This window comes from Ambystoma mexicanum, chromosome 8 (assembly GCF_040938575.1).
Source record: "Ambystoma mexicanum isolate Mex_15411 chromosome 8, UKY_AmexF1_1, whole genome shotgun sequence".
Classification (NCBI taxonomy): domain Eukaryota; kingdom Metazoa; phylum Chordata; class Amphibia; order Caudata; family Ambystomatidae; genus Ambystoma; species Ambystoma mexicanum.
In genome coordinates, this window is record NC_090929.1 from 353,626,645 (window position 1) to 353,641,617 (window position 14,973).

Consider the following 14,973-nt stretch of genomic DNA (forward strand, 5'->3'; position numbering starts at 1 on the left):
TTTCCCCATTCTATCTATGGAGAAGAAAAAAAAATGTGGGACCCCCCACTATAACTTTGCCCCCCCTGCACGATACCTCGCCCAACTTGGCGAAACAATTTAGAGCCAGACATATACTTTTTTTGCAAAGTTTGATGAGGATTCCTCCAGGGGGAGTGAAGTTATAAGCTGCCGAGTGCTCATCAACTTAACCATAACTACACGCCTGCTACCGCGGGCCGTGTAAAATATATTTCTGAGGCTTGTGGAATCTGCTTAGATCACATGCTGTGCATAGGCCGACATCTAGTGGAAACTGCAGAGTATTACAGTTTGTTTTTCGACTCGAAAAGGGGCGTCGAACTAGGGCGTGCCAGTAACACTATCCCTAGTGTGACGTCCACTGTACCCATGATCCCTCACGCGTGTAGGACCCTCAGATTGTTTTTTCCGCCATTCTGTCGGACGCATATTGCGGAGTTCCCTTGGCTATAGCCATTATCAAAAATGTATTATTACAAAACTTCCACGTTCTTTTCCACACTACGCCGAAGATCGACGTTGGTGAAGATCGAGGAAACCAGCCGCTGAGACTACACAACAGACTTTGGGCCTCGGAAGGCCTCTGGGCTCGGCCCGGGCCTTGGAAGGCCTCTGGCCTCGTAGGGAGAGTGGGGGGGGGGTGGTCATACAACTTTTCCCACTTTATTTCCTACATATACCTGCCCGCTGCCAATTAGTAACATATGGAGAGTACTCCTTTCAAATTCTGCCCGAAGTGTAACAGGAGGTTTCCCTGGGTAGACAAACACAGTCCATGTAACCTGTGTCTCCCACGAATCCATCCCGAGGCTACCTGTCGAGCTTGAAAGCTCTTGAAGCCCAAAACGCTCAAGGACCGATCGGCGAAGCACTGGGCCCACTACGCCAGGCAGCTAGAGGCCATGGACGCAGAGTGATCGTTCAGCGATGGCAGCAACGCCACTGTATCAGATGGCGAGGGCAGAGGGGTGACTTCAGACACCCACACGCAAGCCCCCAACCTCAGAGGACTGGCCGGCGGTCCAGTTATGGGGACAACACCCGGCAGCAAAAGCGCAACACACACCACTTCCACCAAGCACATTAGCCCCGGCCGTGACTCAACACGCGTGTCGAGCGATTGGCAACAGAAGGCACCGAGAGAGCGGTCCACCGAATCTGTGTCTTCTGGCCGTTCCCGGTCGCCTCACGACAAAGTACAACCATCCACGGTTGAAAAAGGTGCCACACTACCAATAGCCCTAGAGGGCCGGTCGTCGGAAGATGATTCTGACCTCTTTCCCCAAGTAGCACGTGTAATGTCTACTCCCGAGATTCGGCGTCCCTCTTCCAAAACCTCTGAATCTCGTACCGCCTCTGAAATTCGACTCAAGGCATCTAATCCCTCGGGGGGGGGCCTAAGAGCTCTGGGAAACATTCCTCTGGGCATGGGAAGGGGGATAAACAACATAAAAAACCCTCAGGCCAAAAAGAAAAGGCCCCTAAATCTGTAGTAGAGTCCAAGGTCCCTGACCCTGTCATCAAGAAGAAAATTATTCCTCCCACTGCTCAGGATATGGGCATGGAGGAAGAAGAGGAAGTATTAATTCCTAGCTCAAAGGATTGAATTCTGTTGACATTGATAGGGTAATGAGAAGGATGTCATTTATGGCAGACTTCTATGAGAAAGACCCTAATTATTTCCATAGCTATGCCAACACACCAGCTACCTCTGCCCCTTTGGGGTCCAAGGCCTCTCAGCCCCCTACTAAAAGGCTGTGGCGCAGGGCTTAGTTTCAGACCCTTTGCTAATTGAACCTTACCATCCAGAGTCAAATGGAGAGGAGACAGAAACACATATGCTGGAAGACCAGACAGGGGTTTCTTAGTATGGGGATGACGAAGACCAGGAAGAGGAGTAGGAGGATGAGGCGGAAGCCTACAATCTTGACTCCCCAATTCCTAAGGACCCCCCGGTGCATGGCTCACCGATTGATAATCAGCCACTCCTCAATGAGGTACTGGCTAAAGCAGCAGCTCATTTTCAGATAGACACACAGGGTGTCCAAGAAGATAGGGATTTTGCGGAAGAAATCCTAGGTGACAAGAGAGCCATTACCCAGGCTATCCCAATATTAAAATCAATCCAGCGTAGAATTGATCCCTCGCTGGTAACCCCAAATCTTACTCGTGCAGTGAACCCATGAGTGGAAAAATTATTCCGGCCTCCGATCCCATGTACATTAGGGGTCAATTAAAACCCGACTCCCTGGTAGTAACAACCACCAGAAAGAGGGCAGGTACACCACTTGCTTCTTCAGAAGCACCTCCCGATAAGGAGAGCAAAAAGATATATGCTCTGGGTAGGAAAGTTGCCTCCACGTCAGCCTATCAGGCACGTATTGCTAATAGTACCACTCTTTTGGCAAGATATAACTGCCATCAGTGGGAACAAGTAGCTGCTCTAGTAGCCTCTGCACTTGAACCACTAAAAGGCCAGTTGGCCCAACTTGCAGCAGACGGAAGGTCTGTATCTGGATGCATCCTTAAAACAAATTTTGATGCAACAGATAATGCTGGAAGATTGATAGCTGAAGAGACAGTAATAAAACGCCACGCTTAGCTAAGGCAGTCGGGGTACAAACCCGAGACCCAAGCCACGCTTATAGACATGCCGGTAGAGCCGAATGTTCTATTCGACAAGGCAGTGGAAGAGGCACTAAAGACAGCTAAAGATGAGTATGAGACCCTAAAATCTCTCAGCCAACTCACAAATAAACCCTCAGGTCAGAGGGGAAATAATCATTTTTGTCACTTTCACGGCCAAGGTTCCCAGAGGCGTCCAACTACTACCAAAATCAAGGAACCTCATGGGGCAGCAATCAGTTCCAGGATTCACCAGAGGCCAGCGTAGGGGCCGCACTAGGGGTAAAGGCAGCCCTGCCAGAGGTGGTACCCCGCCCAGTAAACAGTGACGTTCCGCTTCGGGTCCCCTCCCATGCATCCCCAGTAGGGGGGCGCATTTCCACCTTCACCCACGCATGGGAGGGGATAACTTGGGCCAGATGGGTGCTGTCCACAGTGTCCGCAGGATACTGTATAGAACTATTAGCGCGCTCCCATGACCATCTGCCAAGACAGAAGGTACACTTGTTGGAGCACCAGAAAATCCTTCTCGAGGAGATTGCCACTCTACTTTCAAAGGACGCCATAGAACTCGTCCCGGGCAACCAGGTAAACGGGGGTATTTATTCAACCTACTTCCTTGTGCCAAAAAAAGATCTAACGATGCGCCCAGTATTAGATTTGCGCCCTGCAAACAAGTATGTCAAGCCACAAAAATTCTCCAAAAGGTAACCCCCCTACTAAAAAAGGGGGATTACATGGCAACATTGGATATGAAAGATGCCTATTTTCATATTTCAATGTTCCCAGCGCACAGAAAATTCTTGCATTTCAAAATAAACAACCAGCACTACCAGTTCAAGGTGCTGCCCTTCGGTATAGCCTCGGCTCCAAGGGTATTCACCAAGGTACTGGCTCTGGTGGCGGCGCACCTACACAGGGAGGCAATCCCAGTGTACCCTTACCTGGATGACTGGCTCATCACAGGGGAAACCCCCTTATTTGCAGACTAAACAAAGAACAATCGACCTCCTCTTCCAATTGGGCTTCTCAATAAACGAGAAAAAAGCAAGCCTGGTGCCAAACACCTCAAAACAGTTCTTAGGAGCTGTCCGAAACCCCCAAGAGGGGTTAGCCTTTTCATCAGAGGAAAGAATTCGGAATCTGTTGCTGCAAATTCCTCAATATCAGGCCGGTCGGCAAATAAGGGTGCGCAAAGCGATGCATTTGCTAGGCATGATGGCATCTTGCATTTACTTGGTTCCTCACGCGCACCTGCGCATGCGACCCATGCAGTGAATGGTTGGCGAAACAGTGATCTCAAGCAAGTGGTCAGTGGGACGATCTAGTGGTTGTTTCGCCAACACTAGTTCAAAGTCTTCGCTGGTGGACAAGAGAGAATCTTACGAAGGGAAAACCTTCTACGATCCAGAGATACAGGCCGTTGTCACAACAGACGCCTCCCTAGCAGGGTGGGGAGCCCACTACCTGCACCATACAGCTCAGGGTCTCTGGTCTCACACAGTGGCTCAGAACCACATCAATCTGCTAGAACTTCGAACCCCTCCTATCCAACCTGTCAGTGCAGATCCTAACAGACAGCACGACAGCAATGTTTTACTTAAACAAACAAAGGGGCACTCGTTCGCCAAATCTGTCCAAGCTTGCCCAGAAAATTTGGAGATGGGCACTCAAACAGAAGATTTACCTGTCATCCCAACATGTTCCAGGGGATCTCAGCTCGCTAGCATATGCTCTGAGCAGGGATCCCCTCCCAGAAGAACACGAGTGGACACTACACGAAGAAGTCGTAGGAGACCTCTTCTCTCAGTGGGGTTTCCCCACTACAGACCTATTTGACACAAGCGAAAACAGGCAATGCCCAGACTTCGCATCCAGGTTCCCACAGCCAGGCTCCAAGGGCAACGCCCTATGGATGAATTCGTCAGGGATGTTTGCCTAAGCTTTTCCACCAACCCCTCTGATGAGGAAGGTGGTGAATAAGATCCACAGGGAACGAATGACACTCATCCTAGTTGCTCCTTGGGGCGAGACAACCGTGGTATCCACACCTACGCAAACTGGCGGTGTGCGACCCCATCAAACTCCCGTGCCGGTACAACCTACTCTCCCAGCACGAGGAGCTAACGGGGGCTAACGGTACATCCTCAGCCCAACTCAGCATGGCTCCTGAAGTCATAGAGTTCAGACATCTCAATTTACCCCAGAGATGTATGGATATCTTGAAAAAGTCCAGAAAACCTAACAAAAGGCACTGTTACTATGATAAAATGGAAACTATTCGTTATTTGGTGCCAGAATAAGCAAATCAACCCAGTTGATAGTGCTCCTTCTAATGTCATCACCTATATGCTCCACCTATTGGATGCAGGGTTAGTGTTTAACTCACTTCAAGTGCACCTGGCAGCTTTATCAGCCTACACCACTTCTCATAACAAGATGTCATGGTGGAAAGTGCCAGTCGTTAAAGCATTTATGGACGGGGTAAAGAGACTGCACCCTCCAATTTCTAACCCACCCCCAGATTGGGACCTTAATGTGGTACTTGCTAAGCTCATGCCCCCCCCTTTGAGCCCATGCACAAATCTAGTCTCAAACATTTGACTTATAAAACTGCCTTCTTAGTAGCCGTCAGTGAAATTCAAGCTCTGTCAGTGCTAGATCCTTTCTTTACTGTTCATAAGGATAAACTGGTTTTATGCACTCACCCTAGGTTCTCACATAAGTTAATTTCCAAATTCCATGTTAACCAGTCTATTGAGCTACCGGCCTTCTTCCAGGAATCCAAAAGCTCTGCTGAGGTGAAACTCCACACACTAGATGTGAGGTGGGCGGTCCTCTACTATGTAGACAAGACCAGACCGCTAAGAAAGACAGATCAACTGTTCCTCTCCATAGCTCCAGGCAGAGAGGGAGATCGCATATCTAAAAATGCCATCTCTAAGTGGATAGTCAGATGTATCCAACTGTGCTATTCCCTTTCAGATAAAACACTGCCTTTTAAGCCGAGGGCCCACTCTTCAAGAGGCATTGGAGCCACTCTGGCTTTCATTGCAAATGTACCCCTTGACACCATTTGCAAAGCAGCTACATGGAGCTCTATTCACACCTTTACTCAGCACTACTGCATTGACACTCATTCCAAGACAGATACTCAAGTGGGACAAGCGGTTCTAAGACATTTGTTCGTTCATAACCCTTCTCACATCCCACCTCCTTCTTCTAACACTGATCGCTAATCTATGCACAGTATGTGATCTAAGCAGATTCCACAAGCCTCAGAAGGGATACATTACTCACTGTAATCGTATTTCTGATGCTTGTATCTGCTTAGATTCACATGCGCCCACCCTTCCTCCCCTCTGAGAGAAGGTGCATGGATGCTTGTAGTCTTATCTATCTTATCTGCTTGGATACTCTGTACTCACGCTACTCCTCATGCTACCTCATGTCAGAAAAAATGCAATCGGAGGGTCCTACACGCGTGAGGGATCATGGGTACAGTGGATGTCACACTAGGGATAGTATTACTGGCACGCCCTAGTTCGACGCCCCTTTTCGAGTTTTCGAAAAACAAACTAATACTCTGCAGCTTCAACTAGATGTCGACCTATGCACAGCATGTGAATCTAAGCAGATACAAGCATCAGTAACACTTGAGCCCGCTGCCTCAAGGTGCATATGGAGGGTACCCCTTTCCAATTTTGCCCAAAGTGCAACCGCAAGTATCCTTGGGTTGACAGACATTCCACGTGCAATCTCTGCTTGCCGAGGGATCACCCCGAGGCAAATTGCAGAGCGTGTAGTAGGTTCAAGCCTAAAACACTAAAAGACCGTTCCACCAAGCGTTGAGCCCACCACGCCAGGTGTCAAGAGGCCATGGCCACGGAGGGTGCATTCAGCGACGGCAGCGATGCCGTACTTTCGGACGGCGAGGGCAACACAGCGTCGAAAGACAGCCAGGCGCAGGTCCCCGACCTCGGAAGGTCGTCCGGCAGGGCGGCTATGGGGAAGACCCCCGGCGACATAAGTGCAACCCACAGCACTTCTAAACACACAAAGTCCCACCGAGATTCGACGCGCACGTCGAGCTCTCGAAAAGAGGCACATAGGGAACGGTCCGAATCGGCGTCCTCTGGGCGTTCATGATCTAGATTGCCGCATGACGCCAGACAATCATCCACTATTGCCAAAAGTGCCTCGCTCCCCAGGTTAACCGAGGTTCGATCGTCGGAAGACGAAACCGACCTCTACCCCCAGACCGCACTCCGGGAGTCGGCTTCAGTACAAGTAACGCCCATTCCCAAATCCCAACCTACACGGTCGAAGGATAGTACCACCACTACCGAAGCTCGACGCCAGGCGTCGAAAAGCTCTGAAGGCCCAAAGAAGCAGGGCAAACGCTCTTCCAGCCACGGGGAGGGGGGAAAACAACAGAGGAAGCAGTCTCAGCCTACTTCCACACCGCAGAAATATTCCACTCCACTCAAACAGAAAGATAAGTCACACTCCTCTATTACAGATGAGTCAGGGAAAATTCCCCCAGGCAAAGTCATTCCCAGTTCAAAAGAGTGGTCCAGTGAGGACATAGATAGAGTCATGTCAAGAATGTCATCATTGGCAGATTTCTATTCTAAAAATCCCGAACAATTTCTCACTTATAACCCGACGGGTCAGCACCCTCAGGCTCCAAGGATCCTATCCCCCCAAGTAAAAAGTCCCGGTTTGAAACAACACGGTCTTCAGATCTCTTCCACATGCAACCTTATTCTCAGGAACAAGAAGATCCTTCCCTTTGTGAGGATACAGATCTGGGCATGTTGGAGGAACAGACTGGGACAGGCTACTAGGGGGACGATGAGGAACAAGAGGAGGAAGAGGACGACCCGGAAATATACAGGGTAGATTCCCCGGTAGATAAGGAACCACCGGTTACCGACTCCCCTGTCGACAACCAACCCCTCCTAAATGAGGTCCTTTCTAGAGCAGCAAACCACTTCCACATTGACACCCAGGGTGCTCAAGAGGAAAGAGATTTTTCAGAAGAGTTGGTGGGAGAAAGGAGACCTGTTGCGCAGGCCATCCCTATCCTTAAGTCCATCCAAAGAAGAATAGACCCTTCATTGGTAAACCCCAATCTCACTAGGGCAGTCAATCCCAGGATTGAGAAGCTATTCCGGGCAGCCCAATCAGACCCACTGTATATAAGAGGGCATCTGAAACCGGACTCCCTAGTCGTTACAAACACCCGCAAGAGGGCAGGAACACCCTTGTCATCATCAGAGACTCCTCCCGACAAGGAGAGCAAGAAAATCTATGGGTTCGGCAGAAAGGTTGCCTCCACTTCCACCTACCAAGCAAGAATCGCCAACTCCACCACCCTACTGGCGAGTTATAACTGCCACCAGTGGGAAGAAGTCGCGGCACTCATAGATTCCGCCCCATAGCCCCTAAAGAGCCAATTGGCACAAGTGTCAGCGGAAGGGAGAGCCGTATCCAGTTGCATTTTAAAGGCAACCTTTGATGCCGCAGATAATGCCGGTAGATTGATAGCAGAGGGTACTGTTATCAAGAGACAAGCTTGGTTACGGCAGTCTGGATTCAAGGCCGAAACACAAGCATCATTGTTAGACAAACCGGTGGAGCCAGATTTATTGTTCGGTAAGGCGGTCGAGGACGCCCTGAAAAATGCCAAGGACGAGTATGAAACACTCAAGTCCCTAGGTCAACTAACCACCAAACCCCATAATCCAAGGGGTAATGGCAATTTTCGCCGCACACGGCAACAAAATTCCCAAAGATGGTATAACTATTTCCAGGGCCAGGGTACGCAGTGGAACGATAACCAACAGTCTACCCAAGGTTATAGTAGAGGGAATAAGAGAGGACGGGGTAAAGGTAGAGGCAGCCCTAGTAGAGGCGGCGGCACGCCTCCACCAAAACAGTGACGCTCCGTTCAGGGTCCCTTCTCACGCATCCCCAGTAGGAGGACGCATTTCCAACTTCACCCAAGCTTGGGAAGGGATCACATCAGACAGATGGGTGCTGTCAACAGTGTCCGCAGGATACTGCATAGAACTTTTAGAGCGTCCCCGGAACCACCCTCCACGACAAAGAACACATTCTCTAGACTACCAAAGAATCCTCCTCGAGGAGATTGTCAATCTGCTAGCAAAGGACGCAATCGAACTCGTCCCGGGGCACCAGGTAAACAAGGGTATTTATTCAACTTACTTCCTTGTACCAAAGAAAGATTTAACAATGCGCCCGGTATTAGACTTACGGCCTGCAAACAAATATGTCAAGCCCCAAAAGTTTCACATGACTACTCTCCAATAGGCAATCCCCCTCCTAAAAAAGGGGGACTACATGGCAACATTGGACATGAAAGATGCCTATTTTCATATTTCCATGTTCCCAGCGCACAGAAAGTACTTGCGCTTCAAGGTGGACAGTCAGCACTACCAGTTCAAAGTACTGCCCTTCGGAATAGCCTCGACTCCAAGGGTATTCACCAAGGTACTGGCGGTGGCGGCAGCACACCTACGCAGGGAAGCAATCCCGGTGTGCCCTTAGCTGGACGACTGGCTCATCACGGGGGAAACCCCAGCGATTTGCAGAACGAACATTCAAAGAACAATCGACCTCCTCTTCGTATTGGGTTTCTCAATAAACGAGAAAAAGTCAAGTCTGGCGCCAAGCACCTCCAAACAGTTCCTAGGAGCTATCCTAGACACACAAGTGGGGTTGACCTTTCCATCAGAGGAAAGAATTCGGAATATACTACTGCAAATTCCACAATATCAGGCCAGTCGTCAGATAACGGTATGCAAAGCAATGCGTTTGCTAGGCATGATGGGGTCATGTATTTATCTGGTCCCCCACGCGCGCCTGCGCATGCGTCCCATGCAGGAATGGTTGGCGAAACAGTGGTCTCTGGCAAGTGGTCAGTCGGACGGTCTAGTGGTCGTTTCACCAACACTGGTACAAAGCCTTCACTGGTGGACAAGAGAAAATCTGTCCAAGGGGAAACCCTTTTACGATTCCAAGATACAGGCGGTAATCACAACCGATGCATGCCAGACAGGGTGGGGAGCTCACCTCCTCCACCACACTGCTCAGGGGCTCTGGTCTCACTCAATGGCCAAGAATCACATCAACCTGCTAGAGCTTCTGGCAGTATTCAGAGCGCTTCAGGCGTTCGAACCCTACCTGCTAAATCTGTCAGTGCAGATCCGGACGGACAGCACTACAGCCATGTTTTACATAAACAAGCAGGGAGGGACTTGTTCGCCAAATCTGTCCAAGCTTGCCCAGAAAATGTGGACATGGGCACTCAAACGGAACATCTTCCTGTCATCGCAACATGGTCCAGGGGATCTCAATTCTCTAGCAGATGCACTAAGCAGAGATCCCCTCCCAAAGGAGCACGAATGGTGTCTACACAGAGAAATCGTAGAAGATCTCTTCTCTCAGTGGGGTTCTCCCACCATAGACCTATTCGCCACAAGCGAAAACAAACAATGCCCAAGATTCGCGTCCAGATTCCCACAACCAGGATCCCAGGGAAACGCCCTGTGGATAAACTGGTCAGGAATGTTTGCATACGCTTTTCCACCAACTCCTCATCAGGAAGGTGGTGAACAAGATGAACAAGGAATCAATGACGCTCGTCCTAGTTGCTCCCATGTGGGCAAGACAACCGTGGTTCCCGCACTTATGCAGACTAGCGACGTGCGACCACATCAAACTTCCGGGCTGGTACAACCTACTGTCCCAGCATCAAGGTCATACAATACATCTTCTACTTATCTCAATGAACCTAGCAGCATGGTTCCTGAGGTCATAGAGTTTGGACATCTAAATTTGCCTCAAAGATGTATGGACATCCTAAAAGAATCTAGGAAGCCTAACACGAGGCACTGCTACTTTGACAAGTGGAAGAGATTCGTTATCTGGTGCCAGAATAGACAAATCAACCCAGTTGATTGCACTCCTTCAACTATTGTTACATACATGCTCCGCCTGCTGGATGCAGGACTGGTTTTTAACGCGCTGAAGGTGCATCTGGCAGCTCTGTCAGCATATACCACCTCCCATAACAAGGTGTCGTGGTGGAAAGTTCCAGTGGTTAAAGCCTCATGGTAGGAGTAAAGAGACTTCACCCTCCTATTTCAAACCCATCACCAGGGTGGGACCTTAATGTGGTGCTAATTAAACTCATGGGCCCCGCATTCGAACCCATGCATAAAAGCAGTCTCAAACACCTGACTTATAAAACAGCCTTCTTAGTAGCCATTACATCCATAAGAAGGGTTAGTGAAATTCAGGCTCTGTCAGTGCAAGATCCTTTCTTTACAGTTCACAAGGATAAACTGGTTTTGCGTACACACCCTAGGTTCTCACCAAAGTTTATTTCCAAATTCCACGTGAACCAGTCCATCGAGCTTCCGGCTTTCTTCCAAAACCCACAAAGCTCGGCTGAGGTGAAACTACACACCCTAGATGTGTGTAGGGCGGTCCTCTACTATGTAAACAAGACCAGACCACTAAGGAAAACAGACCAACTGTTTGTCTCCGTAGCTACAGGCAGAGAGGGGGATCGCGTCTCTAAAGGTGCCATCTCTAAGTGGATTATTAACTGTATCCAGCTGTGTTACTCCCTTTCTGAAAAAACTCTGTCTTTCACGCCAAGAGCCCACTCTACAAGAGGCATTGGGGCCACTCTGGCTTTCATTGCAAATGTACCCCTTGATACCATTTGCAAAGCAGCTACTTGGAGCTCTATTCACACTTTTACTCAGCACTACTGCATTGACACACATTCCAAGACAGATACACAAGTGGGACAAGCGGTTCTAAGACATTTATTTGCTCATGACCCTTCTCACATCCCACCTCCTTCTTCAGGTACTGCTCGCTAATCTATGCACAGCATGTGATCTAAGCAGATTCCACAAGCCTCAGAAGGGATACATTACTCACCGTAATTGTATTTCTGATGCTTGTATCTGCTTAGATTCACATGCGACCCACCCTTCCTCCCCTCTGAGAGAAGGCGAAGGATGCTTGTAGTCTTACCTTTCTTTCTATCTGCTTGGATGATCTGTACCCGCGCTACTCCTCATGCTACTTCATGTCAGAAAAAATACAATCTGAGGGTCCTACACGTGTGAGGGATCATGGGTACAGTGGACGTCACAATAGGGATAGTATTACTGGCACGCCCTGTGTCGACGCCCATTTTTGAGTTTCGAAAAACAAACTGTAATACTCTGCAACTTCCACTAGATGTCGGCCTATGCACAGCATGTGAATCTAAGCAAATACAAGCATCAGAAATACGATTACGTTGAGTAATGTATCCTATATATATATATATATATATATATCTACACATAAAACAAGTTAGCCAACAATTGTAGCGCTCTGCCTTCTTGCTGATGCTCAAGGGCTAGATAGGCTGTACCTAAAAGTTATAGGTTTAGCTCAGTTTCTCAAACATACTGAGTCAAAGCCTACTCATGTCAGAAAAGAAACATCAATGTTCCCCGGGCCCTCATAGATGGTGCTTGGTAATTAAATATGTTTATTGAATAAAGTGCATCACAGGGGTTAAAAGATTGACATTAATGGCAATCATGGTGAACCATAAAACAGATGTTCACTCACCCATCCGGGTTAAAAATGTCAACAAAGGGGTCGTAATGCCCCGGTAATTCCGGGAATCACAGAGGCGGAATGGTAATACGAGTCCGGCGGTAACCTGCTGGATTTTCCGGCTCGGTTACTGCCAGACTCATAATGAGGCCCATTGTGTGGGCAATGGTCAGATTGTCGTTTTGCCTTTGTTGTGAATTAGGAATTAGGTGCCAGTTTGGATATCTTTAAATCTTCTGCATTTACTCATATACCAGCTTTCAAATACAGCAATGTGTTTGGGTGGCACACACTTAAGTGTTTCCTGATGTGCAGAAATTCAATTCCTTGCAGTGGTGTGGATCATTAAAGGGTACAGATCATCATTTGTGCCTGCGTACCATCTCCTGAAAAACTATTGTCGATTCCTTTCTGAGATTTAAATTTGGCATGTTCCATGAAGGATGATACTCACAGGTGTATCCAGTCGTTTTTCAACAAAGCACAAACTCCATTTGTTAGCTCCAACTCCATTGCAAATTGTCACATCTAACTCCTGCTATGCACAATCCTACGAGGTGAAATTGCAGTGTGTGACATCACAAGGATGATATCTGTATACAGTGTATATAATGTTAAGCAGATAACTTGCCCACATCCACCAATTTTCCTAAAACATAAGAGCACAATACAGAAATACATAAAAATAATAAGAAAAGGCAGTAATGGCCGGCTTCACATGGTCAATCGATAGAGTGAGAATTAACTGCTTCAGACCATTAATGGCTTTCCAAAGTAACCATGCGCCCAAGCAAGATTAGCAAGACATATGCTGTAGGTCAGTCCATATCCCTTGCTTCTGTCTCCATTTGTACAATGGTGGTGTTGGTGTTGTGGAGAGTTCATAAATTGTAACTTATTTTCGCCACACAAGTTACATCAGTCATTAATTGCATAATTCTATTTTTAAGTTTCAGGTATGTCATGTTATTATAAATATGCTGTATATCTAGCACTTTACTTGAAGTTTCTGAACTCTTCTGTTGCAGATCGGAGTAGAGGAGACTGGCTTGCAGCGCTCAATCCTTCGTCGAGCACAGGAGATGTTGTCTGGAGTGATATCAAAACCAGGTACTTGTGTTGTCTTTTGTTAAAGAAGGGTGGTGTCCATAGAGTGAACAATACACTGAAAACTGGAATGAAACCATCATTCCATTATTTGACATGGATTCTGTTTGTCTCTGTACTTAGCTACCTGCACACTCATAGGGAAACAGCACACTACTTCCATGCATTTTATATTCAGTGAGGCCATCATTTTATTTTGGGGTTCTTGCTCCCTAATGTAGGTCCCCGAAATGTGTTGCTGGCTTCAATGAATGCTCACCTTTTCTTTTGTGCCCGGTGAGACTTCTACTGAAGGTCCTCTATCACTGCAACCCCTTTCTGTCATTTTTGTCCTTAGTACCTGTTTTGAGGATGTTTCAAAGTCTCGGCCTGGGGTGTGACACCTGGGGCAACAAGTTTGTCTTTACCAGTGTTAGACTTAACCACTCTCTTAAGATAGCTAGGATGAGTAGTCAGGCCAAACTAAGGAGGAAAGGAATATTTCTTTGTAGTACAGTTATCACTTTACAAATAAACTTTATTGTAACACTTTACAAACAAGGTAGATCAAATGTCAACATGCAGGTAAGTACACAGGTAGTCTAGTTTATTCATCAGTTACTCTACTTTAAGTAAACAAATCCCTCTCTAGTGAAAGTCTGTAGGTGCTCCACAGGTTTGTGATGAGTCACAGGTTAGTAGTACTAGGAGAGGCTACACCGATGGGGAGCTAAGGGCACAGAAGCAGCAGATTCAGAGCCAAAATAGTCAGTTGAAAAGGGACCTAAGTGGAGTTGTAGATTTCTAAGCAGCTACCTTCCATGGGGTCCAAGAGGATGACCTCCGTAGTACTGACCCAGATACCACGTGCCTGGGTCAGCCACGGATATCACTAAATAAAGAAGGCCTTTGCACCTAATACAAATATAATGGAGGACGGGAGGGTGGTTCAAACGAAATGAGGGATCACAGGCCCTTGAACTTCCAGAAAGGTAGAAACAGTACCAGGGGTCAGTCATTTGCTGGGGAAGACTTGCTTCACCATCATTGTGCTCCTGGAGGGTCGTTAGTTTGTGGTTTCAAAGGCGATCACCGACGGTTGTTTTTTGGTTCCTCTAGAGACCTCGAACAGTTGGGGGAACACCCAGGTTCAGACCGATGATGCAGCAGAGACCCTCACGGATGACTTGACCGATGCACATCTTTCAATGACCCTGAACAGGGTTGGCAGTTAGACTCCCGGCAGTCTACCGTTCTGTTGGCACAGTGGGTTTTCAGCATTGCTGCAGAGCCCTGAGGATGCTCATAATGAGTTCCACCCGTTAGGCCAGATGGAAGTCCTTGCAGCGGAGCAAAGCTGGGTGCAGGTGTTGAATTGGAAATGCACAGAGGCACGCTCTTGGAGCATTTGAGAAGTACTGATCCATCTATCCATATATTTTATAAACAGAATTGTAGCTGTGCCTTATCCCAGCCCTCCAATAAGGGAACTTGCAATGTTCAAACTTGGAGATGTCTGTCCAATAGTGGACAGCCAACTTCCCAGTTACCTAGAATCTGCCCAGCAACAGCCATGCCTCT

At 48.0% G+C, this 14,973-nt stretch overlaps 1 protein-coding gene across 3 annotated transcripts in view; it reads left to right on the forward strand.

The window, feature by feature from the left end:
• LRSAM1 (leucine rich repeat and sterile alpha motif containing 1) overlaps positions 1–14,973 on the forward strand; it is a 3,131,994-nt gene that overhangs the window by 2,962,898 nt on the left and 154,123 nt on the right. For all 3 annotated transcript variants that reach the window (XM_069609805.1, XM_069609807.1, XM_069609806.1), the window contains one exon: positions 13,335–13,416. In XM_069609805.1, the coding sequence (XP_069465906.1) occupies positions 13,335–13,416 (82 nt within the window). The remainder of the gene's footprint in view (positions 1–13,334; positions 13,417–14,973) is intronic.